At 39.2% G+C, this 26,821-nt stretch overlaps 1 protein-coding gene across 14 annotated transcripts in view; it reads left to right on the top strand.

Moving 5' to 3' along the window:
- DENND1A (DENN domain containing 1A) overlaps positions 1-26,821 on the top strand; it is a 651,854-nt gene that overhangs the window by 408,489 nt on the left and 216,544 nt on the right. For all 14 annotated transcript variants that reach the window (XM_072430328.1, XM_072430340.1, XM_072430333.1 and 11 more), the window contains one exon: positions 15,996-16,121. In XM_072430328.1, coding sequence (XP_072286429.1) covers positions 15,996-16,121 — 126 coding nt within the window. The remainder of the gene's footprint in view (positions 1-15,995; positions 16,122-26,821) is intronic.

The raw sequence follows: 26,821 nt of genomic DNA, 5'->3' as shown, positions 1-26,821 counted from the left end.
GCCCTCTGGATCGGCCTGTAATGCAACCAGTGACCAGGTAAGTGATTTGTCAATGAGAATGTATCTATATTTTTAAAAGGAACCTTAACTGTGGAAACTGGGTCTATACCAGGAGGATGGAGGAAAAAGGACTAGTCACCAGTTTTGCTTTTAGGTTCTTTATAGCTGATCTTCTTTATGTCTTGCCATAAAAGCGCCAAATGGGGATTTATTGTGGTGCAAAAAAATAAAGTTGTAACCTTTAAGAGGTTAAAATATAAGTTGAGTCTTATAAGTTATATGTACACAAATATATTACAAAATATGAAATGTAAGGTCTAGCGTGGCATGTTTACATCAGGGTCAGTGTGTACGGAGGGATCATAAAGAAGTCCATAAATATACCAGGAGGTTAACTGGAAGGATTGGATAATTTTCTGTTTAGTAAGAGTGAGAAGAATATTAATGAAGGAATTCCATAATTCACAAAACCATTTAATAAGGTTCCTTGTCGAGAGAAGCCTCCACCTAATCCAGTCAAAACGCATATATTAGTAGTAAGGAATAGCCCATGGACGGGGAGATCTGGGTGGATCCACTTATGCAAAATAGATACAGATTTATGGTATTTAAAATGACCCTGTAAAAACGGTCAATCCAATTATTAGACAAATCTCTATAAAAGAGGTTGTGGAGTATGCAAGAAACATAGACCTTATTTGTAGGTTAATAAAAAATTGCCCTTAGAGAAGCGTACAACTAGGATACTTCTTTAAAGGGAAGATGTTTTCTAGTGGAGAAATTTAACAAAGATTTTATATTATGTTTTTTTATTTTATATATTAATGTTTGGTACAGAAAAAAAAATCTGTATTTTAACCTATTGTGGTTTAAACTTTTTATTATTGTATGTTCATATGAAGCAAATGTTCATCTGTGCCTCACATTCCTTATTCTACACTGCCTCATTTTGTGCACTATTCTGTACAGTCCGTATTTCCACTGCTGTGCAAAATGCTGACCACTTCATGTAATACATATTATATTATTACATGTATTAAAATGATTTTTTTTTTTTTTTATGGGTATAATGACTAAATGTGTCTAATTTGTACAGCAAACCTGCTTACATTATTTAACAATTCCTCTTAAAGCTAATCCCAGGGTTATTTGAAATCTGTTAATTTCCACTGTTTGTAATCCCATTTTGTTCCCAAATCGTCTCTTGGCAAATCTCTCTCCCTCTTTTCCACCCATGGGATATTAAGTATGTTTTAGAGGAGGAAGGGGACTTTTAAAATTTTACACGGGGGCCCACAATCCCACATTTCCACATTGAGGCCCACAGTCATGCCAGCATGTCGGTATCATCATCTAATATGAGCTAATATTTTCTAACAACTTATCTTACCTCATCCTACTTATCTTATCCTACATTTTGTTTGACCATAATTGAGCACAACAATTAGTGTAAGTAGAGTTGCATTTACAGGCACAAAGAGTTAAAACATTATTTTTGCACTTGTTTCTTAAAATCAGCATGTGTGAGAAGGTGTCCAGTTGATATTTGCTCATTTTTAATGAGTGAGCATTCACCTTTTGTGTAAATGGTAATTAGATCATTAGGAGATCTGTACATGCACCTGAAGAGTTCAGCTTTGTGAATATGGAGTAATTACACATCTCTGCAATGAAAGAGATAGGTCAGACTGGGTTAAGTGCGTAATAATACACAGGTGGAGCAGAGGCTTTGAGAAGCCAGAAGCAAAGGGGTTAGGCCTATGTGTTTCAAAGGAAAGAAATGTCAATGATGCTACTATAGATGCTGTTTTTTACTCAGCCTTTGAAGTTCTTACTGTGAATTTAAATTATTGAAACCTATCAAGAATTGAGTTATGCACAGCCAGCAAAGTCTGACATTTTTTACAATAACTCAATTCAGCATGCTGATTTGTCACAGAGTAACTGATCCTTTTAGATTTCAGAAATTTGGTTTTACATCTTGTGAACTTTGGTAGAGGACTACCTTATTAGATACACCAAAATCAATATCTAGTCTAATGAATGAAGATATATTGTAAATCCTCTGGCCTACAGTGGACTATAAAGGATAAACATTTAGGGATATGGCTGGATTTTGATGGGACATAGTCAAACTTTGTAGTACAATGTGTGTAACAAAATGTAGTTCCAAAAAAGCTAACATACCTCCTCAATTATTTTAATACACAATTGAAGCCTTATAAATGCAGAAATATAAATGGACAGGTGATGTCCCTTATGCAATAAAATAAAATGACTTGCCTGTTCACAGTCTTTTCTTTAATGAACATCGAGCTGCAGATGTGCACCTCAGTTTATGATGCCACAAATCCAGGCATGCTTCCAGCTGCTGGGAATGAATCCTGTGTGCATTAAAAGGAGTTACCTCATTCAAGCCTTTATCATTCCAAATGGATGAAATCCTGAAACCCAGAAGCAGACCAGGTGAAGATAGCAGTGCCAATGACACCCTTGCATCTGTCTGTTCTGTGATAAACAAGCAGCATGCTTGCAGTTTTTTTTTACAAGTTAAGTTTAGTTCCACTTTAAATGACTGCAGAAAAATAGTACTTGTGAGTATAACTAGGTACTTCTGAGGTACAACTAAATAACTGTAATCTGCATTGTTAGCTGTAAAGTACTGCTCGTCTAGACTAGGATATTTAAAGTAAGGTTTGATGATGTTACTACTGTCCTGCCTACTGTTGTACTTGCTGCAGGCATTGGCATTAAGAAATACAAAACTGTTTCTACCAATATTGCTGCTTTCTGTTTTCAGTTCCTTTGAATAGGAAATGTGTAGAAAACCATTGTTGGCTTTCGCTTAACAAAGTGCTAGTTATCTGGGTGTCCTTGTTAAAAGGCAACTTTAAAAGTCACTAATGCAGAACTAGAGTTCTGATGAGCTTTAAATACAATATTCAGAAGAAAAAAATTCCAGGTTGGCTGTTTGTGATACCCCACACCACTTTGAATGGAAATGCATCCAAATTGCCCTAACAAATAAGCTAATTATGGCTGGACAGTGAATTACCTTTCAAAGAATGCTGTATTATAATAATGGTTTGAATCTCAATTGTCACATTAAAGCGCACCTAAACTCAAAATTTTCAAGAGTAGACAACCCTTTTATGTTAAGTAAAAGTTCTGTGTTTTTTTTTTTTTTTTTTTTTTTTTTTTTTTTTTTACAACACGCCTTTTTTTTTTTTAAAAAAAAGGGTGCAGCACCGCCCCTTAATTCTCGATTGCCTAGGCGGTCGAAAATGAATGGGGACGCAAAGCCTCCCGGGATACCTACATCACATATTTTGGGAGGCTCTTCGGCGCTCCTTCTGCGCATGCCTGAGCATCTCAGGCATGCACAAAAGGAGCCTTTTTGTGCAAAAAAAAAAAATTTGCTGATTTCACGCATGCGCAGTGAGATCTGCAAAAAAATTTTTTCATCCTACCTCACCTGATCCCGCGCTTGGGTCGGGTGACGTAGGATGAAGAACAGGAAGAAGAGAGGATGGTGGCGTACGGAGCGCCAGTTCCGGGATGAATGCTGGGACGATGCGAACCAGATGCAGGACACCCCTGGAGTGATCGGACTGCCCTGCAAGATTTAAAGTGTATTTTTTTTGCAGTTTTGGGTTTAGTTTCCTCAAAGTTTTGCGTGCGTATTCTGGCTTAATTAAAATAACCTTCAGTGATATTTACGTGGGACTTAAAATAAGCCTTGCAGTTAGGGTTTCTGACTTCCTCTGCTAAAATGACATTTCTATTTTAAACAAAAATGATTTTAGATAAATGAGCACAGCGAAAACCCTGGTATAATTTGCTTCAACGGGAAAAACATTCCTTCCTGATTTCATGAGGCAATCGTATGTTCTCTGGATCAACTGTCACTGTTATTTTTACTTTAAAGCCTTAATACCCAGGTATATTTTGTGCTTCTAGAAAAACCTTCAGCTTTATCTTATAGCAATCTATATTAGTTGCTGAAACTACTTCCTGAGGGAGCTGATTCCACAGTTTCACAGACCTTACAGTGAAGAATCCCTTCCTTATCCGGAGCTTAAACTTCTTTTCCTCCAGATGCAAAGAGTGCCCTCTTGTTCTTTGTAATGATCTCAAAGTGAATAATGGGGAAGAGAGTTCTCTATATGGACCATTTATATATTTTTACAGGGTGATCATATCCCCCCTTAAAGGTCTCTTTTCAAGGGAGAATAGATTCAGTTCAGCTAATCTCTCCTTATAGCCGAGCTCCTCCATTCCTTTTTTAAATAAGGTGCCCTTCTCTGCACTCTCTCCAATTCAACAATATCTTTTTTGTGAACTGGTCCCCAAAACTGGACTGCATATTCCAGTTTTGGTCTGACCAATGCTTTGTACAGGGGCAGGATAATGTCCCCATCTCTGCAATCTATTCCTCTTTTGATACAAGAAAGTACTTTACTTGCTTTAGATATTGCAGCTTGGCATTGCATGCTGTTATTAAGTCTTTGATCTACCAGAATCCCCAGATCCTTTTCCATTTCTGACTCCCCCAAATGTATTCCCCCTAGACAGTATAAAGCATGCATGTTAGCTCCCATGTGCATAATTTTACATTTATATTAAATGTCATTTGCCACTTGACTGGCCAATCAAACAGTACATCCAGGTCTGCTTGTAGATTATAAACATCCTGTATGGACTTAATTCCATTACATAGTTTGGTGTCATCTGCAAACAGAGAAATGGTACTTTTAATCCCAAACTCTATATCATTTATGAAGATGTGAAACAGTAAAGGTCCCAACTAGTGTTGGTCGAAAAGCTCACTATTCGACTCGACTGCTATTCAGTCGAAAAGTGCAAAATTTTTTGGGTAAACAAACGTCGAATTTGATCTCCATTAAAGTCAGTAGGGGGAAAATTTTGGTTGTTTTTCAGGACTGTGTAGAGCTTCTACAGCCTATAAATGCATTAAAAAAGACATGTCAAGATTCCCCAGCTCTGCACAACACTGTACAAAAAAAAATAAGGAAGGATTTTTTATGTTGCTGGCCAGGCCATTTTATGGGGTGGTCAAGGGAACATGCCGGATTTTATACTGGCCTCTGAGTAAAGCCAGACAGGGCCACGAGGGGGTTCCTCCAGTCCAAAATTTAGCCACCAGGTTTCACCGCTCCATTACAAGCCATACACAGGCTTCAGAGTACAGACAGAGGTCCCGGGGGGGGGGGGGGGTCTTTCAGTCACAAAATTAGCAAGCTACACAGCTCTTTTATAAGATACAAGTGACAGATGGCAGGAGGAGGAGGCAGTGGGCACTAAGACGGAGCGGGGACCGCATTCGTAACTGGCATCTAAAACTGGGTGTTGTGCATCATCAATGCCACCTAGATGTCTGTAATACCATTTTTAGGAATAGAGTACTAACAGGTGGCAGCAGCAACAGCAGGGGGAGGAGGAGGTGGGCCCTGGGCCCTGAGTCGGATCGTGGACAGCATTGGTAACTGGCATCAAGAGCTGGGTACTGGGCAGGCAGCAGTAACAGCATGGGGAGGAGGCGGTGGGCCCTCAGACAGAGCAAGGGCCGTCACCTATATGGACAATGTAGAAGCTGTAGCTATTGGAGACATGAATGGATGAACAAGATTCCAATCTGTCCCTACTTACTATGTAGCGAAACCACATGAAAGGGAACAGGCTTAGCAGAATCATTGGGGAAAGAAGACCCTGTTGAGCTTGATTCTAGTCTGACATCTAGAGCTGGGTACTGGGCAGTTGGCAGGCGGCAGCAGTAATAGCATGAGGAGAGGCGGCAGGCCCTGAGACAGAGTGTGGACAGCATTGTTAACTGCCATCTAGAGCTGGGTACTGGGCAGACAGCAGCAGCAGGAGGAGGCAGTGGGCCCGGAGATCATCCTTTATTGATAGTGTAGAAGGTGTAGCTATTGGAGACATGAATGGATGAATGAGATTCCCACTGTCCCTACAGTGGCGGTGGGCCCTGAGACGGAGTGTGGATGGCTGTGTTACTCCTCCTGCTTTTACTACTGCCGCCTGCCAACTGCCCAGTACCTGGCTCTAGATGCCAGACTAGACTCTAGTCTAGACTAAACTAAGCTCAACAGGGTCTTCTTTCCCCGCTGATTCTGCCAAGCCCTTTTCCTTTCATGTGGTTTCGCTAAATAGTAGGTAGGGACAGACTGAGACGGAGCAAGGACAGCATTAGTGGTTGAGGCCATCACCTATATGAACAGTGTAGAAGCTGTAGCTACTGGAGACACTGTGTAGAGGACTGCCTTTTCCTATCTGCCAGCTGTAACATTGTAAAATGCAGCATGAACAGTATTGTTAACTGGCATCTACAGCTGGGTACTGGGCAGGCGGCAGCAGTAACAGCAGGAGGAGAAGGCGTTAGGCCCTGAGACAGAGTGTGGACAGCATTTGTAAGTGGCAGCATCTATACCTGGGCACTGGGTAGGCAAAAGCATTAACAGCAGGAGGAGGAGGCGGTGGGCTCTGAGATGAGATGTGGACAGCATTTGTAACCGGCATTTAGAGCTGGGTACTGGGCAGGCAGCAGCAGTACCAGCATGAGGAGGAGGAGGAGGTAAGCTCTGAGACGGATCAAGGACAGCATTAAAGATTGAGGCCATCACCTTTATAGACAGTGTAGAAGCAGTAGCTACTAAAGGGACATTGCTGTGTAGAGGACTGCCTTTTCCTATCTGCTAGCTGTCACTTTTGTAAAATGCGGCATGGACAGCATTGTTAACTGGCATCTACAGCTGGGTACTGCATACTGTGCAGGCAGCAGCAAAAACAACATGAGGAGGAGGCGTTAGGCCCTGAGACAGAGTGTCGACAGCATTTGTAAGTGGCAGCATCCGTAGCTGGGTACTGGGCAAGCAGAAGCAGTAAGAGCAGGAGTAGGAGGCCGAAGTGTGGCCCGCATTTGTATCTTACATCTAGATTTGGGTACTGAGCAGGCGGCAGCATCAATTACAGCAGGAGAAGGAGGCGGTGGGCTCTGAGATGGAGCGTGGACGGCATTAGTATATTGCATCTAGAATTGGGTACTGGTCAGGAGGCAGCATCAGTTACTGCAGGAGGAGGAGGCGGTGGGCTCTGAGACGGAGTGTGGACGGCATTAGTATCTGGCATCTAGAGTTGAGTACTGGGGAGGCGGCAGCATTAGTTAATGCAGCAGGAGGAGGAGGTGGTGGACATTGAGACGGAGTGTGGACGGTATTAGTATCTGGCATCTAGAGTCAGGTACTGGGCAGATGGCAGCATCATTTACAGCAGGAGGAGGCGGTGGGCTCTGAAACGGAGCGTGGACGGCATTATTATCTTGTATCTAGAGTCGGGTACTGGGCAGGCGGCAGCATCAGTTACAGGAAAAGGTGGTGGACTCTGAGACGGAGCATGGACATCATTAGTATCTTGCATCTACAGTTGGGTACTGGTCAGGCGGCAGCATTAGTTACAGCAGGAGGAGGAGGAGGTGGGCTCTGGAACCAAGTGTGGACGGCATTAGTATCTGGCATCTGGAGTCGGGTACTGGGCAGGCGGCAGCATCAGTTACAGCAGGAGGAGGCAGTGAGCTCTGAGACGGAGTGTGGACGGTATTAGTATCTGGCATCCAGAGTTGGGTACTGAGCAGGCGGCAGCATCAGTTACAGCAGGAGGAGGAGGCGGTGGCCTCTGAGACAGAGCGTGGATGGCATTAGTATCTTGCATCTAGAGTTGGGTACTGGGAAGGCAGCAGCAGTAATAGCAGGAGGAGGAGGCGGTGGGCTCTGTGACGGAGCGAGGGACCGCATTGGAGGTTGAGGCGATCACCTCTATGGACAATGTAGAAGCTGTAGCTATTTGAGACATTAATGGATGAAGGAAATTCACACTTTCCATACCTACTATCTAGTGAACTACATAAAAGGGAACAGGCTTGGTTGAATCAGTGAGGAAATAAATACATTATTTATCATTTGTGGATATCTAGCAAGTGCTATCACAGTTAAATATCTGTATTTATTTCAGATAAATACATACATTTTTGGGGGTTTTAGAATACATACCAAGAGCTATCAGAAAAAAATATCTGTATTTTTTGGAGAGAATGTATAATATTTTATAGCCTTTTGAATAGATACCAAGTGCTATCAGAAATAAATATCTGTAGTGTTTGGAGAGAAATACATAACTTTTTATGGCTTTGTGGTGATATAGCAAAGTGGGATCAGAACTAAATATCTGTATTTTATGGAGAGAAATAAAGAAATTTTATGGTCTTTTGGATTGATACCAAGTGCTATCAGAATTAAGTTTTTATGGCTTTGGAGATATATAGAAAAGTGGGATCAGAATGAAATATCTGTATTATTTGGAGAGAAATACCAAAATTTTTGGGTTTTAGGAGAGACACCAAGTGCTATCATAATAAAATATCTGTATTTTTTATCTATAAATACAGAAATGTTTGTTTTTTGTGATAGATTGCAAGAGGTATCCTAAATTATGATACGTTCTGCAAGCTATCACAAAAGCCAGAAAAATGTCTATATTTATCCATAAAAAATACAGATATTTCATTCTGATAGCACTTAGTATCCAAAAACCCATAACATTTTTTGTATTTCTGTAAAAAAATACAGATATTTCATTCTAATCCCACTTGCTATCTATCAAAATAGCCAAAAAAAATTCTGTATTTCTCTCCATAAAATACAGATATTTAATTATGATACCTCTTGCAATCAACCAAAAAAAAAAAAAAAAACAGAAAAATGACTGTATTTATTTATAAAAAAAATACAGATATTTCATTCTGATCCTACTTGCTATCTATCAAAAAAGCCAGAAATATGTCTGTATTTCTCTTAAAAATACAGATATTTCATTCTGATACCACATGCTATCTATCAAGAAATCCAGAAAAATTTCTGTATTTCTGTAAAAAAAATTCAGATATTTTAATTATGATTTATGATTTTATTCTTATCCCACTTGCTATCTATCAAAAAATCCATAAAAATGTGTTTTTCTACAAAAAACTATAGATATTTAATTATGATACCTCTTGCAATCTCTCTTGCAAAAAAAAAACAGAAACATTTCTGTATTTCTGTAAAAAAACAATACAGATATTTAATTCTGATACCACTTACTAATTATCCAAAAGGACAGAAAAATGTATGTATTTCTCTTGTCACTCACTGCGCCCCCGGCTGCACTGAACGCTCTTTCAGATAACACACTTGCGGCTGGGCAGGCAAGGATCTGAATGGCATGTTCTGCCAGCTCCGGTCACTGCTCAAGCTTGGATACCCAGTAGCCCAGTGGGTCCTGGCTTTGCAGGTTGCAGATGTCCCATGTGGAGCTCAGGTATTCCTGCACCATGACTGAGTAGTCCTGCTGAGTGTCATTGGCAATTGCTGCACGACTGGCAGCTTGCTTCCGCTGAAAAAAAAGCCTGCATGGTTTGGTTTAGACCTCTACCGCTACTGCCACCCACGCCACTTAAGGTAGTTGTTTGGCTCCCATGGCTGGTGGAACTGCCATAGGGATCCCTGCTGCTGCTGCTGGCAGCCGGAAAGGCTGAGCACAAGTACCTTACAAGCACTTCTTGGTAGTGCTGCATTTTAGGTCACCTGTATTGGGGCAAGATGAGTTGTTGTATCTCAGGCTTGTAACGTGGATTCAGTAATGTAGCAATCCAATAGTCGTCAGTCTTTGTTTTTATGTGTTGTATCCGCGGATCTTTGGCTATGCACTCCTGCATGAAGGCTGTCATGTGGTTCAAACCCCACAGATGAGGTAATTCTGGACCCACACTCCTGTGGCTCAAACAGCAGCACAGGGTGGTCCTACTCCTCCTCCTCCGCCTGGTCTTGCCATCAATATCCTCCTCTGCCCCTTCCTCCCCTTCTCCCATGCCTGAAATGTCCTCCTCATCCTCTTCCACCTCCTCCTCATGATAGGGATGGTGTCACTGACCCTGCTGATCATCCTGGTTGCAACACAAAAGGTGACAATACAGTGCACAAGTCCTAAATTTGCAGCCACTCCGCAGGCCTGAAAAAAGGTAGTGTAGGTATACATCTGAAATGAACAGACTGGCACGTAATCCACCACCGCTTTCTGTTGTTCAGCCAGCCACTGCAGCATGTAATTTAATGTAATGTGCATGTAATTAACCGGTGCACTGGCAGGCTGACATTTCGCTGTAAATCCACCAATCTGGCACTGGCTGTGTACGACCAGCGGAAATGCGCTGACAACTTTCTGGCCTTCAGGAAGAGCGGCTGGAGGCCTGGGTAATTCCTAAGGAAGCACTGTACTATCAGGTTCATGAAGTGAGTCAGGCAAGGTACGTGTGTTAGTTTCCCACAACGGAGGGCTGCCAGCAGATTGGCCCCGTTGTCACACACAACCTTTCCTGACTGGAGTCTGTTGGGAGTTAGCCATATGTCCTCCTGCTCCCACAAGGCTTTGTTTGCTTGACCAACGATCAGTTGTCGGGCGCACCTTGCCAGAAATGGAGTGCTGCAGGGCCATGGACGCTTAGGCATAATGTATTGTGGGTTCTCGCAGAGGAATGCATAATGGAACGCACTGAAGTCCACCACCTGGTAAGGGAGGAGCTCTAACGCAATTAGCTGTGCAATTGCCGCATTGATTAGTTTTGTTTTGGGGTCTTTTGGGCCATTATTTCTCTTGCGCACCAGCATCTGACAGGTGGAAGGTTGGATGCTGCTAATGCTAACCACAGAAATATTGGACTATGGGGTAGAAGGTGTGGGGTTGGCAATGATGCCTGGTCTTCTAGCAATGCGACAAACCGCAGCCAGTCTGCGTTGGAGCTCCTGCTCACCGTTGGTGGAGCCTGAAAAAGGTAATGCTTGGCTACATGCCCCACTCAAATTTCTGGCGGCAGCACGGGTAACTTTGGTGGCAGAAGGAGGAAGGGCAGCAGAGGAAGGTCTAGCAGTTTAAGCTCGCTTCTTGGGTGGAGGTGGTTGCACAGAGCTCTGTGCTTTGACCAGGTGTTCCTGCCAGGTTACCGGGTGGTGGCTTTTTAAATGTGTGCTCATGCAACTTGTTCCAAGTTTGTTTGGGTTTTTGCCTCGTTTCAAGTGTTGAGCACACAGTTTGCAGATTACCATAATGTTGTCATCACTATGGACATTAAAAAATGCCCACATGGGCGAACATCTAACTGGGCCGAAAGGTGCTCCTGGAGCTGGTGCTCGTTGTGGCGGTCCGCGGTTATTGATGCATAGCTGTGGTGACAGCTTCTGACGATGGACGACTATGACTTGCCTCATTGGTATGTGAAGACCGCAGAGTGTTGGCAGCTTTTACCCTCTTCCTCCCTCTCTCCCTTTGAAGGGCACTCTGCAACCTCCTCCTCCTCCTCCGAAGAGACAGTATCTCTGTATGTGCCGAAAAGAAGCCTTTTGGAGCCAGTTTGAATTGGCTCGTCTGGCTCAGAGTTTTCGGGTGAAAAGTAAGTGGGGTGAAAGCCTGTGAACTGACTCTCTTCGTCAGATGACTGAAATAACTGAGCATCTTGAAAGAATGCTTGTAGCTCTCTCTGTATGCGATCATTAGGCCAGTTTTGTATCCATTTACAGATTGACTTCTCTAAACCTGTCAACCCTAATTTGCATATTAACCGTCTGTGGGGTACAGTGTCAAATGCTTTAGCGTAGTCCAAATTCACTATAGCAACTGCTATTCCACTGTCTACCTGTTTACTTGCTTCCTCATAAAAAGAGAGTAAATTTCTTTGACAACTTCTGTCTTTCTTGAAGCCATGCTGACTTTCACTTATATTTTATTTTCTAGCAGAAACTCCTCTATGTGGTTCTTTATCAAACTCTCTAAGACCTTACCAACTATGGACGTTAAACTAACAGGTCTGTAGTTACCTGGTAATGATTCTGCTCCCTTTTTGAAGATAGGAACCACATTGGCCTTACGCCAATCCATCTGTACCTTGCCAGTGACTAAATAGTCTCTATGGCTTTGAAATAACTGAGCTCAGCTCTTTGAGGACACGTGGATGTAATCCATCAGGTCCTGGTGCTTTGTCAACCTTAATTTTTCCCAGTTTCTCAATCATATCAATTCTGAGCCATTGTGACTTATTTAAGGCAGTGGCATTGCTATTATGAATTTGGACTTGAGCTCTGCCATTTTCCTTTGTGTACACAGAGCTAAAAAAAAAAGTGTTTAGTAAATCTGCCTTGTCTTTATCCCCAGATACCATCCCAGCGACATCCTTGAAGGGACCTACATGCTCTGATCTGATCTTTTTGCTATTAATATATTTGAAAAAATGTTGGGGGGTTGCCCTACTTTCCTTTGCAATCTATCTTTCATTTTGAAATTGTGCACATTATATCTCCTTTTTACATCTTTTGTTATAGTCTTTATAGGTATCAAATGATGAAGGTGATCCTTCATTTTTATATTTTTGGAATGCCCTTTTCTTGTTCCCTATGGCTTTTTTAACCAGCTGTGAGCCAGTAGGTTTTAATTTTAGACTCTTAAAATTTTTACCCATTGGAATATATTTTTTAGTTTGCTTTTGTAGAACAGACTTGAAACATTCCCATTTCTGTTCTGTGTTCTTTGAGGACAATATTGTCTCCCAGTCTAAGTCACAGAGAGCTGCCCTTATGGAATAATGGAAAATTTGCTCTCTTAAAATTAAATGTTTTTATCTTTCCTGTTTTTGCTTCCTGTTTACAGCTTACAATAAATAAAATCATATTATAGTCACTGCTAGCCAGATTCTCTTTTATTTGCACATTTGTTATAAGCTCTGCATTGTTAGAAAGAACTAGGTCCAGCAGAGTATCATGTCTAGTTGGGGCTTCTATAAACTGTACCATAAAATTATCTTGTATTAAATTCACAAATTTCCTCCCTTTTGCTGTTCCTGTAGTGCCATTACTCCAGTCAATGTCAGGGTAGTTGAAATCTCCCATGATTAAAACACTTTTTATTTTTTTTGCTGCTTTTTCTATCTGTGCTAGTAGTTGATTTTCTTTTTCTTCCATAGCACTGTGGGTGCCTATAGCAGACTCCAATAATTAATTGTGTGGTATTTAACCTCACATTCAACTCAACCCATAATGCCTCAACCTCATTGGTTGTTCCATCCGCAATTTCTTGTTTCAAAATTAACTTTTAGATCACTTCTCACATACAGACAGACACCACCACCCTTTCATTTACTCACCCTTTTCGTTTACGAAAGAGAGTATACCCAGGAATATTGACAGCCCATTCATGCGAAGAACAAAGCCAGGATTCAGCAATACCAACAAAGTCATAATTCTCCTCACTCATTAAGGCTTCCAACTTCCCATCTTCTTTTCTTGTTGTCTTCTAGTATTGGTGAACAGGCTCTTTAAACCATTGCTGCTTCTACCATCATTGTTTGCCAAATCATTTTGTTTTTCAGTACCAGTACTGCACAATCCAATGTTTGTTTGTAACATAGGAAGCTCCTTACAATTATCTATAATCCTCCCCCCAACTATCCCCAGTCCACCCTCCACTAGTGTCTGACCCCTGACTAACCTTTCTGCCACTTTATTTGACTAAACCACCACCCCCCCGTCCTTAAATATCCCTCCACCATTCCCTCAAATCTTTCCCCTAGCCCAGCAGACCCCCTTTCATTTAGGTTCAAACCATCTTTGGCATACAGGTTGTACCCCAATGAAAATTCATCCCAGTGCTCTATGAACCCAAACCATTCCCTTCTACAGCAGGACTTAAACCATGCGTTTAACTGCCTAAGCTCCCTCTGCCTTTCCTGTGTTGTGCATGGCAAAGGCAATATTCCAGAGAATATAGCCTTGTAGGTCCTGTTCTTCAGCTTGAAACCTAGTTCCCTAAACTTATTTACCAGGTTAGCTACCTGTACAAGAACTACCCCAACCCATTTTCTGAATGTTGGCTGCAAAAATATTTTACATTACTAAAGTGTATGTAAGAATTATCCTGTAATTTTGCTTTTAGACAGTTAAATACAAAATTGAAAGCATCCTACGATAGTTGTTTGATCTGTTCAAAAAAAGAAAACTTGTTGACCAAAGGTATTAATTTTGCCTTGTCATAAATGCTTTGGGCATCTGTTTCAACCTAGGGCCGTGTGTTCTCCCCCTTTCTGTCCCAGTCAAGATAGTCTTCAAGATAAATAGGGAGAGTTTAACCCAGTGCAGAAACAGTATTCAAAAAAAATGAGAACATTGTAACATTGTTGCAAAGATGTCAGAACTCAGTTATTTGGAAATTCCTTTTTTATTATTAATATTAATAGTAATAAACAGGATTTATATAGCGCCAACATATTACGCAGCTCTGTACATTAAATAAGGGTTGCAAATTACAGTCGAATACAGACAGTGACACAGGAGCGATGGGAAGGATAGATGTGTCTGGCTGCAGCGTTCATAATAGATTGTAGAGGAGAGAGTCGGGTTAGTGGAGTACCAGAGAAGAGGATGTTACAGTAGTCTAGATGAGAGGTGATAAGAGCGTGTACAAGGAGTTTGGTGGTCTCTGGGGACAGTTATGGGCGGTTTTTGGAGATGTTGCATAGATGAAAGTGACAGGACCTGGAAATGTTCTTAATATGGGGGGTAAATGGGAGGGCATAATGAAATGAGGGGAGGGTCTAATAGCAGTGTTGTCAACAGTTAGGAATATGTCAGGGGGAGATTTGGAATTTGAAGGGGGTAGGATGGTGAGTTCTGTTTTATCCAGGTTGAGTTTCAGGAATCGGTCGGACATTCATGATGATATGGCTGACAGGCAGCATGAGACCTTTTCCAGTACTGAAAAAGACAGGTCAGGGGTGGACAAATAGATTTGAGTGTCCTCAGCATGCAGATGGTACTGTAAGCCAAAGGAGAATATTAGACTACTGAGAGAGGTGTACAGAGGAAAGAAAACCGGTCCCAAGGACTGACCCTTGGGGTACACCACCAGGGAGGAGAGTGGGAGAGGGGATTACCATTGAAAGAATCTTGAAAGGAGCTGTCAGATAGGAAGCAAACCAAGAGAGAGCAGTGTGGTTCCATACCAGCCAAATCTCCCTAACCCCAAATAAAAAATAAGAATATCAAGAGGAGCCAAACCTTATAAGTAAAAAATTGGGTTCCTGATTACTGGGGAAGTCAGGCTGACATAATTGCCATGCATGCAGTTCCTAGGAGCACCCTAAAAAGCTAAAAAAACAGGCAGGCCAATATGTTTTTTTTTGAGGAAGGGACAGTGCCTGTCCTTTTTGCCATAAAAATCCTTCTTGATCACAATTTTAATTGTTTACCTTTAATCCCAATTTACCACTGTTAGGTAAAGAAAAAAAAGCTGTATTTAAGGAATATTCAGTTCATCATGAAATTTGCCCAGTTGATAATGAATCTTAAATTTAGTTTTTTATTTATATACGCTTTATTTTTGTACATCAATCTGAAATGAAAACATACATATTGAGCTAAAGAAATCCCTGCATGTCTGCTCTATTTGTCTTTGATATAAGATTTTTTTTTTGTCAAAATAGGTTACAGTTTTTTCAAATTGACAAGTGCCACAGAGTGAATCTGCCCCAAAGGTCCCATTAAATGCCCCATTTGGGCCTTAAGATCAGTGGTTATATCCCCGTACTAAGCCTTGTAAAACTACATGCTTGGGTTTAAATGATTTAGGTAGGGCTTCACACAGTAGTGCTTGTTGGTAAATCTGTTTTTGTACAGTCAGAATATGTGACTGTTTTTAGATATGGCTTTTTTAATAAAACATCGATACAAAATTCAGCATAGTGCACTATTGCATGGTTACATAATAGTAAGCAACAAATATGTTTATTTTTTACATTGTTTATAGATTAAAAATTTTGTAATACCATTTATTTTATATTCACTATTTGAGAAATGTAATCGTATTTATTTCTCCCCCTTGCTTTGCAGGTTTCTGCTCTGAAAAGTAGGCTTAGAAAGGTCTCAACAACTACAGGGGATGGGGTGGCACGAGCTTTTCTTAAAGCCCAGGCTTCTTTGTTTGGGAGCTATAGGAGTGCACTAAAAATTGAGCCGGTAAGTGCATATTATTTTACAGACTTTTCCTGACCTGAGCATTTTTTTTTTTTCGTATTGAACCCCCTTTTTATTTATTTAATGGAAACACTAAGCAAACAGTTAAAGCTGCAATACGTTTATTTGAACTGCATTGCTTTACTTTCAAATGTGTTTAGTCCGTTGCTCAAACTCATTTAACTAAACAGGATGCACAATATTTGTGTTTATGATGTTTTGTTTTTTTATTTTACATGCATAATTTTAATTTCTCAGCATTCTTATATCAGACAGGCTGTCTAGCAAAAGTCATAGTTACAGAGGTTGAGGAAATCAAGTAACCCTACTGTGGATAAACACAGCAGTCATATGTACGTCATGGAGTTTAAACCTTTTTTCAAAGGAAAAAAAATGTTGTTACTGTTTAAAAAGTGTTAACTGGATTGTATGGTACCAGTGGTTGTATGGTAACTGGGCAGTATGTAAGAAGCCGTGTGTTTTTGATCTCATCTTGATCCTTTTCACCTAAACACTGCATGCAGAAGTTATATGTCAGTAGGCTAATTTAACTAGTTGAATGTCTATTGTTATTATTATTCTTGCACCTACTGCCCTAGGTCCCAACTGATCTCCGGTTGTGCTCAGTGTTTTCTGAATCCAAAATCCAATCAACATAATTCTACTTTTCCCAGTGACCAGTGCATACAGGATGCAACCAACTTGCATGCAGGATACAGGACCTCAAATCTACTGGATTATTTAGTTGCAGCATACACTAAATTTAGGGTTGAATTTTATTTTAAACAAGAATGTTTTCATTTTTACATTTTGCATAGAATTACAATATCCAAATAGTTAGACAAAAATATTAACCATAACAGCAGCTCAACAAAAAATAAAGATAAATACATAAATAAAGCATACAAAAACCACAATAAGGATAATAAACAAAAAGACATACTCAAGTATACCCTTCACATCAATATAGAAAAGTTCTTCACCTGTTGTACATTATTGTTATCAATCAGTACACTCCATTAGTTATATATATATATAAATAGCATCTCTTTTGACTGACAATGCTTTATCAATAAACGCATGCCACTTACTCAGAAAACAAGTGACCCCGGCGTCATTCCCTTGATCTGCCTACAACAATTCTCTATATATAATTTGTAACAAGGAAGTTTTGATGTCGGAAACTAGGGGGGGACGAGTATATATCCACAAAGCCATTATAGCTCTTCTTGCTGCCAGCAAACATATGCTGGCCCATCTTCTAGTCCCAATATTTAGACCTACAGCCCTTGTATCTTTCCAATTTCCAAAGATACATTAAAAGGGGTCAAGAGGGACCGTGCAACCCGTAATCCTTGCAATAAATCTAATAACACATTGCCAATACAAAGAAATTAATGGACAAGACCACAAAATATGAGCATATGGCCCTTACATTTACGTCAACTCATTACTTGGGGCAATTGACTTGAAGATTGTGAATAAAAAACTTTGTGTGCCCTGTGCATCGATTTAAATTGTGTTTCCCACCAATTTTCATTAGTCATACATTTACGAACCAATAAATACTCCACTGCATTAGAGCAAGGAAAATCTTTGGCCCATTGTTTTACATTAGTATCTTCCAAAGATGTTAAATTAACAAGATTGGAGAAATGAGTAAACTGCGGATATAGAGGGTACCGGTAAAGAAAGTAGTTTATCAAACACATTAGATTAAAATGTACCTAAATAATCAGCAACCAAAGACTTACCAAATTGATGTATCTGCTTAACATAAATAGGGTCTACTAACCAGTGAAATGCCTTATGAACTAGTCCCTGTGGAAATTCTGGATTGCCTTTAATCGGAAAATATCTTGAAAATGAAATTGGAAGCTTCAATCTTTTCCTAATATCCTTCCAGGTTGGAATTGTATCTCTAATTAGCACATTATGTTGAGCCCAGTAGTTTAGCTATTTTAGTATGAAGTAAGGCTTTAAGATCCCAAGGATAAACAAACACTTGTTCCAGAGTGTAATTAGAGTAAGAAGAGGAACCTTTTAACAAATCAATCGTGTGTCTAGAGAGACACGCCATATTGTAAAATTTGGTATTGGGCAGATTCAGCCCACCTTCCATTGTTGGAAGATGTATTTTACGAGCCGAAATGCGAGGACGGATGCCTTTCCATAAAAATGTTATAAATGCTCTATTTAGCAAGTTGACATCTCTGTGTTTCAACAATAATATGATAGTTTGCAAAGGATAAATACCCTGTTTCCCCGATGATAAGACACTGTCTTATTTTTTTTTGAAGGCCAAAATATGCTCTAGGGCTTATTTTCAGGGGGATGCCTTATTTACCCATGAAGAAGACTACAGTACACAGTTATTGTTCATCGGGGAAACACGGTAGTTTAGAAAAATACATCATTTTAAGTAGATGGTTTCTTCCTATCAATGACAGAGGTAGATGTCCCCACATTTTCAATTCAATTTTCAATTAAGTATTTTTTTGTATAAGTGGGTAGTTTAAAGAGTATATAAAGAATGGCATAGTGCCCACCCTAACTCCCAAATATAAAAACAAATGTTGTTTGGCTATTGCAAAGGGAGTCAAACTCAATCAGCTCCGTTGTTTAATTTTGGTTATTGGCAGTATTTCACTTTTATCAAATTGTAAAAATAAATCATGTAAACAAGGTAGGGCTATGAAGTAAACACCAATAAATAGTCTGCAAAAAATGCAGAACGGATCTCTTGAGTATGAAATCGCACGCCATTTAAATTTTCCGTATTTTCAATAGCTCATACTAATGGTTCCAAAGCAAAGTTAAAAAGAAGCCTTGACAACTGGCATCCCTGTTGAGTACCCCTTTCCAATGAGATGTTAGATAAAAAAAATCAAGAATACTAACTCGCGTGATAGGGGATTTGTACATTTCCACCAATAGTTGGGTAGTAAGGCATGTGAGGACACCTGAACACATTAAAAAGCCATTGTAGATTTACACTATTTTACGTTTATCAAAGACCTTTTCTGTGCCTATTGCCCACTATCACCACATCTTCCGTAGGATGTAACTTAGCATATTCCAATGCGGCCAGAACCTTCCTGATATTTGTGACTGCCGATCTTCCTTTGACAGAGCCCACTTGCACCGGTGATATTATTTGTGGCAGAAACTTGGCCAATCTATCCGCCATAATTTTAGTTAATATTTTGGCATGAATATTCATTAATGATATAGGTCTGTAGGATTTCAGATATTTGTGATCTCTATATTTTGTAGGTAACACCTTAATATATGATTCCCTCCCAGTCAGAAAATAATGGTTCCCCTGCCACATATCTGCATACAACTGTTCCAAGAGGGGAAAACTTCCTCTGTAAGCATTTTTATAAAATTCAATCGTAAACCCATCTGGGCCTGGCGCCTTTCCCATATCCATTTGACCTATAACTGACCTTATTTCCTCAATAGTAATTGACAAGTTGAAATATTCTGTCTGTGCTGGTTCTAAAGTGGGAATGGCACTAGCTTTCAAAAATGTACTACCAACAACCTGGTCAGAGTATGTGATTGTATACAGTGTTTGGTAATAGGAGGGGAATGCTTCCACTACTTGTTTGGGGTATAACACCAGATCACCATCTTTTGTAAATATTGAGCACATCATTTTATGAGCCACAAATGGTTTAACTAAGTTTGCCATTATTTTCCTAGGTTTATTTCCATATTTATGTTTATATTTATACTTCAAATCAATAAATGTTTACTTATTTTGTTCATATTTTGTTAGCCAATTGTCAAACTGGCTTTTAATTTCTTGCCATTTATTTCTATTTTCAGCAGTTGGATTAGAATTAAGGTGGCGTTGAGCAATTCTCAAACCATTTAAGGATTTCAAATATTGAAAATGTGTTTTACATTTCCTACTTTCTGTAAAGGCTATAATTTTAGCCTCAAAAATGCTTTACCTGCTTCCCAAAATAAAATAGGATCAGCCGCATGGGCAGAAATAGTGGTTGTGTAATCCATCCATGCCGCTTTAACAGTAGCTTGAAATTCCATATCCTGGTGTAAATAAGAAGGGAAGCGCCAAAGATAGGCGTCTCCTCTAGGAAATGTGTCATGGCCATATAAAGATATTGACGTATTGTCAGAGACCACCATTGGTTGAAAATCAGGCAAATCAACATAATGCAATTAAGACACATTACAAAGTAGGTAATCCAACCTTGCTTGTGAAGCATAGACATTGGAATAAAAAGTAAATTGCCTCTCTATCGGAAACTTCGGTCTCCATACAGCCTTCAATTGCATAGCAAGAACAAAATCATAAATATGTGGGGGGTGGTGTAGCTCCTTTGATGAGTTTAGGTTTAAAAAATTGTGTTTTTCTATCCTCATCAATATGCATTACTGTGTTAAAATCTGCTCCCACTATCTTAAAGGGACCAAGATCTTTCATAATCCTTATGGATAGATTTTGAAAAAGTGTAGAGTGTAGGGGAGTTTGGGGCATACACATTGTATAAAAACATGGATTAAGCATATAACCCCACTTCAATACCATTCTCCCCTCACAATAAGAGAAGGAAGAAAGGAATTGTCAGAATTATTACACGTGCTTTAGATCCCACAGCTGGAGATCCAAATACCTCACCCACCCATAATTTGCTCATTCCGTGAAAATCATCTGTACTCAAATGTGTCTCCTGAAGTAACGCAATAGAGCTTTAAACCTCTTTATCTGACGCATAATCTGCAATCGCTTATTAGGGGACCTCAGCCCCTTCACATTCCAAGAAACTATCCTCATAAATAGTTAACAAAAACGATATATAGAACATCAACTTGCATCTGGACAACAACAAAGAAATCCACTCCCAATTCTCGTGAGTACCCACTTATCCAATAGGCATTAGAAAGGTCAAGTGGGTCCTCCTCCACAAATAAGGGGGAAGGGGAGCCAGATTAAACATCATTAACATGTACAATCAAGGTCATTAAGCTTTGTGTATGTTGGGACAAGTAATAATAAAACCTTTGAAAAAGAAAAAAATATATACAAAACATGCTGCTGAAAACACTGACAACAAAATCAAACATCAAATAGTGCAATTTCCACTCATTGGCCTTTTTTCCTCAAGTAGAAGCTTTCCAAAAAACAGGAAAAAAAAGACAAAAACATATTGTGTACCAGGCTCACACCTTGAGGGTAAAAAAATATGTATTTGTAAGATTTTAGTGGTGTACCATATATCTATACAGAATCACTCTATCAAAAATATTTATTTAACCTAAATTAAAGCTAAAACCTTGACTGTAAATATTTACTATTCACCCGCCGACTCCACATCACTTATTTCTCTCACTAAAAGTGCAGGATCCTGAACAGTAAAATTCCTAGTAGTCACTTGTGTAATATTTATTTTTCACTTGCTTATTCCTTTCCGGCCGGGAATATTGTTTCAAAGGAGGGGGCCTTTTATCCTTTATTGATCCATTTTTTGGGTTTTATCCATTGTGCGTTTCAATTTCCATGGATGTATGCTTTTCTCTGACGTCAAATCTTTTGGCGAATGCACCGAGACTGGGAGGAAAATGGTCTTGGCGATGAACCAGGAATGTGTTTCTGCAGAAAATGTCCAGCTTCTTCCGCTTATGTGAATGAGTGGCTTTGTCCCTCCAAGTCGTGTACATGTAAAGTGGCACGGGTAGGCCAGAGTGAAGCAAACCTTACGTTTGAAAAGTTCCAAACACACTGCATGAAATAATTTGCGTTTGCACGTAACTTCTGCAGAATAACCCACAAATATGACAACAGAATGATCATCCAGAAGAAGGCAGCATTGGTGTCTAAAGGCATATAAAATTTAAAATGTAACATTGTAATCAAGGTATTGCACTATGACCGGCCTCATACAAACTGAAGGGGGCCCCAAACGATGCGCCCTTTCAACTTTGCATTCCTGATCCAGACCCAAAAGTGAAGGGATGGTTCAGGGCGATTTTTCCCCTCAGTGGGTGACGAAGCCTTTGTGAGCCGCTGTGCTACATGAGGCACTGGAACTGGAAGTCTATAAAAGTAATTTTTTTAACGTTGAATTTAAAAGTTGGTCATTTCAGTTTTGGGTTTGAACTAGGGTGAACTAGCTCCAAAAGAAAGACAGCAACACTAGAAAGAAGGGGGGGGGGGGGGGGGACGTTTGGTCTCATGTATGATTTAGGCATGTATTGGGAAAGAAATTCTCCCAACAATAATAACACAGCTCAAAAAAAAAAAATCAATTGCCAAGGATTTTTTAATATATTTAGTGTAATTCTGGTCTCATGAATCCAGAAATTACATCAGTTTCATTGAATTTGTCTAAGTTCTTGTGATACAGCAATCGGAATAGACCATTTTACCAACAACAAATTTTAACACAGCATATTATTTTCAATCTTTTTTTTACTTCAATGTTTTGCATTGTATTTTTTAAATGTAGCATTATTTTCATGAAACTTTCATCATTACAAGAAAATCAAGTAGGAGTACCCTGATTTGGAATCAGCAGGACGACCTGTGCCCCATGGTGCTGATGTTCCCATACCAGTGTTTAGTATACTCCCTGATATTCCTGTATCCGACTTGGAGGAAATACAGGGTTTGTAGTGTAATCCAGGAGTTAGCAGTGGAAGTGAATATGAAGGAAATGTTTCATCAAACCAGCAGTTAAACTCTCCTAAGAAGAGCTCAATGATTTAATACGTGACCTAAGTCTGTCAAAACAAGCATCTGAACTTTTAGCATTCAGGATAAAAGAAAAGAACTGCCTGAGACCATAAATTAAAATAACTTTTTATAGGACAAGAGAGGTTACACTCCTACCATATTTCAGTGAAGATGGAGACCTTTGTGTACTGTTGTAATATCCCTGGACTACTAGCCCATATGGAAGTACTAGAATACCGAGCAGAGGACTGGCAGCTTTTCATAGACAGTTCCACTCGAAGTTTGAAATCTGTTTTACTGCATGATAGGAACTGCTATGCATCAATTCCAATTGGTCACTCAACAAAACAATCACACAACAAAAAGAAGAATATGAAAATATCAAAATGGTCCTACAAAAGCTTTGCTACCATAAACACCAATTGTCCATATGTGTTGATTTAAAAATGGTGAACTTCCTACTTGGACAGCAAAGTGGATACACAAAGTACCCATGTTTTATCTGCTTGTGGCAAAATAGAACAAAGCAGGATCACTGGAAAAAAGTGACATGGCCTCCAGGGGAAAACATGAAAAAAGGTGCAGCAAACATCATTAATGAGCCAAATGGTTGACAAAGAAAAAAATCATTCTCCCTCCACTACACATAAAGTTGGGATAAATGAAGCAATTTGTTAGAGTTCAGAACAAGGGCGGTGATTGCGTTAAATACATTTGTAGATTCTTCCCTAAATTGAGTAATGAAAAATTAAGCAGGAACATTTGATGGACCCCAGATTTGGAAACTGATTAATGATTAAAAAAATTTTTTAAAAGTTACATGACTGATACTGAAGCTTCTGCCTGGCACAGCTATGTCATGGTTGTCAAGAACTTCTTTGGTAACCATAAAGCACCAAATTATGAAGAACTGGTACAAAAATTGCTCTTAAACTTTAAAAATTTGGGTGCTACTATGAGCATAAAGGTACACTATCTCTCTATAAGCTATTTGCAAAAATTTCCAGAAAACCTTGGCCATTTCAGTGAGGAACAAGGGGAGAGGTTCCATCAAGAAACAAAGGGGATGGAGAAAACATATCAGGGCAGATGGGATAGACACATGATGGCAGACTACTGCTGGAGCCTTCAACGTGATTGTCGTGATCATCAGTATAAAAGGAAATCATAAAAACTGAGTTTTTCAATGACTTCTTTGTGATTAGTTCTGTAAATAGACTGAAGATAGAATATATTGACATTAAGTATTTCAAAAATGTAAGATACATACGTATACGTAGGCATATCTAGAGTAATTTTGCTTAATTTTCATGTTTCATTAGTTTTCTATGAGGTTAATATTGAGGTGATTATTTCAAAAACCACAGCCAATCTAGCAAAACCAATACCATATTTGAAATTTGTGTATCAAACATGACCTAAAATTACTTTAATCTATTTGGCAAGAAAATGTTTGTTGACCAGTGTAATGTGATATTAGATTTGCTATTGCTGGTACAAGATACTCTGTCGACCAAATAAATTGTTCCCAGTAAAACCAAGTGTGCATGTTCTTGGTTCTTGCAGATTCGTCAGAGGCCACCAAATCTTCCATTGAATTAATATCATTTACTCTCTGTATCCATTGTTTCATGTTGGTGGTGAAGTTTATTTCCATAAAGCAGGGATACACGCCTTGGCAACATTTAACAAATGATGTAACACAGAGGACCGATTTTTTTCCTATACATAATGGAGATGTGGTCATTTTAAACCTTAACATATATATAGTTACATAGTAGGTTAGTTTGAAAAAAGACGTAAGTCCATCAAGTTCAACCACTAGGGAAATAAACATATCCCAGATATAAAACCCTATAAGACATAGATGGTCCAGAGAAAGGCAAAAAAAAACCCTGGTACAATTTGCTTCAACAAGGGAAAAAAATTCCTTCCTGATTTCATGAGGCAATCGGATGTTCCCTGGATCATCAGTCACTGTTATTTTTACTTTAAAGCCTTAATACCCAGTTATATTCTGTGCTTCTAGAAAAGCATCCAGCTTTTTCTTAAAGCAATCTATAGTAGTTACTGAAACTACCGTATTTTTCGGACCATTAGACGCTCCGGACTATAAGACGCACCAGGTTTTCCCACAAGGGAAAACAAGAAAAAAAAAATTGATTTTATTTCCCCTGAGATCCAGCGTGCGGAGCTTAAACTTCTTTTCCTCCAGACGCAAAGAGTGCCCTCTTGTTCTTTGTAATAATCTCAAAGTGAATAATGGGGAAGAGAGTTCTCTATATGGATCATTTATATCTTTTTACAGAGTGATCATATCCCCCCTTAAACGTCTCTTCTCAAGGGAGAATAGATTTAGTTCAGCTAATCTCTCCTCGAGGCTGAGCTCATCCATTCCTTTTTTTAATTTAAATGCACCTCTCTGCAATCTCTCCAATTCAACAATGCCCTTTTTGTGAACTGGTGCCCAAAACTGGACTGCATATTCCAGATGTGGTCTGACCAATGCTTTGTACTGGGGTAGGATTATGTCTCCATCTCTGAAAGTACAAGAAAGTACTTTGCTAGCTTTAAATATTGCTGCTTGGCACTGAATGCTGTTAAGTCTCCGATCTACCAGAACCCCCAGATCCTTTTCCATTTCTGACTCCCCCAAATCTATTCCCCCTAAACATATATATATGGTTTTAGTTAATGTAAAATAGTTTATTTTCTTTTTTTTATTTTCTTGCACTTGGTGATGCCTAGGTTTTCCTACTCACTTTTCAGGTTGATTTAAATGTGCAGTAGTTGGTATAAAAACCTTGCTGTGTGGAGGTGTACAAGAACCATGGGCAGAAAGGGAATGTATTGATGTGTTTTGTCAGAACAAAAACATTCAGCCCTTGTCTTGTTGTTGGTCTCTAATCTTCCAGCAGAATGCTGAGCAACATTGATTTGAGTCTGTGTTTGAACAGTAAAGAAAACCATTACCAGCAGAGCGGGGGGAAGTTCTGCTTTAGTCTCTTATTTACATCGTTAGTACATCTATTGTATCCTGAAAAATAGGTAAAAGTTTTGATGGAAAAATATTAAATAATAAATCAGAAATTGGTGTGATTTGAAAAATCATGTTTGTACAGTAAACATTGGAATGCCAGTAGCATTAAGCTATGAACACATTTTAGATAAAAGTCATCTGAGATGAACACTTATGCTTGTCTGGTGAAAATCTGATGCGTACAGCAGTGCTCTGAGGTTCATCAATCTGATTCATTAGAATAATCAATGACTAATTAATTCAATGGAATCAGGAAGGAATTTTTTTTTAAGAAAATTGTACCAGGGTTTTTTATGCCTTCCTCTGGACCAACTATGTCTTATAGGGTTTTATATCTGGGATATGTTTGTTTCCCTAGTGATTGAGCTTGATGGACTTAAGTCTTTTTTCAACCTAACCTACTATATAACTATCTAGCTGGGAAGGACCACTCTACATTCCTACAGAGGAGAGCATGATGGCATGTAGTTCGCTTGTCCTCCCCCTTCCCATCTCCGTTTAACAGAGCTTTGCTGTGTATACAGGGTTCATTCATTATTCTGTCACTATAAAAGATTGCAAAGGATTGTTCTCAGCGACAATTCTTTTTTTGTCCAGCATCATCAAGATGGGAAGGGGTTCTGGTCTCATGTATGATTTAAGCATGCATTGGAAAAGAAAATTCTCCCAATGATAACACAGCTCAACAAAAAAAAAATTCACTTGCCATGGATTTTTTAATATATTTAGTGTATTTCAGGTCTGCTGAATCCAGAAATGACATCAGTTTCATTGAATTGGCCTTAGTTCTTGTGATACAGCAATCCAAATAGATGATTCTACCAACAACAAATGTTAACACCGCATATTATTATCAATCTTTATTTACATCAATGTTTTGCATTTTATAAATTTAATGTAGCATTCTTTTCATGAAACTTTCATCATTACAAGAAAAACAAGTGGGAGTACCCT

This window comes from Pyxicephalus adspersus, chromosome Z (genome assembly GCF_032062135.1).
Source record: "Pyxicephalus adspersus chromosome Z, UCB_Pads_2.0, whole genome shotgun sequence".
In the NCBI taxonomy this organism is placed as follows: Eukaryota; Metazoa; Chordata; class Amphibia; order Anura; family Pyxicephalidae; genus Pyxicephalus; species Pyxicephalus adspersus.
The sequence above is the reverse complement of the archived record's forward strand: the minus strand, read 5'-3'. Positions and strand labels throughout refer to the sequence as shown.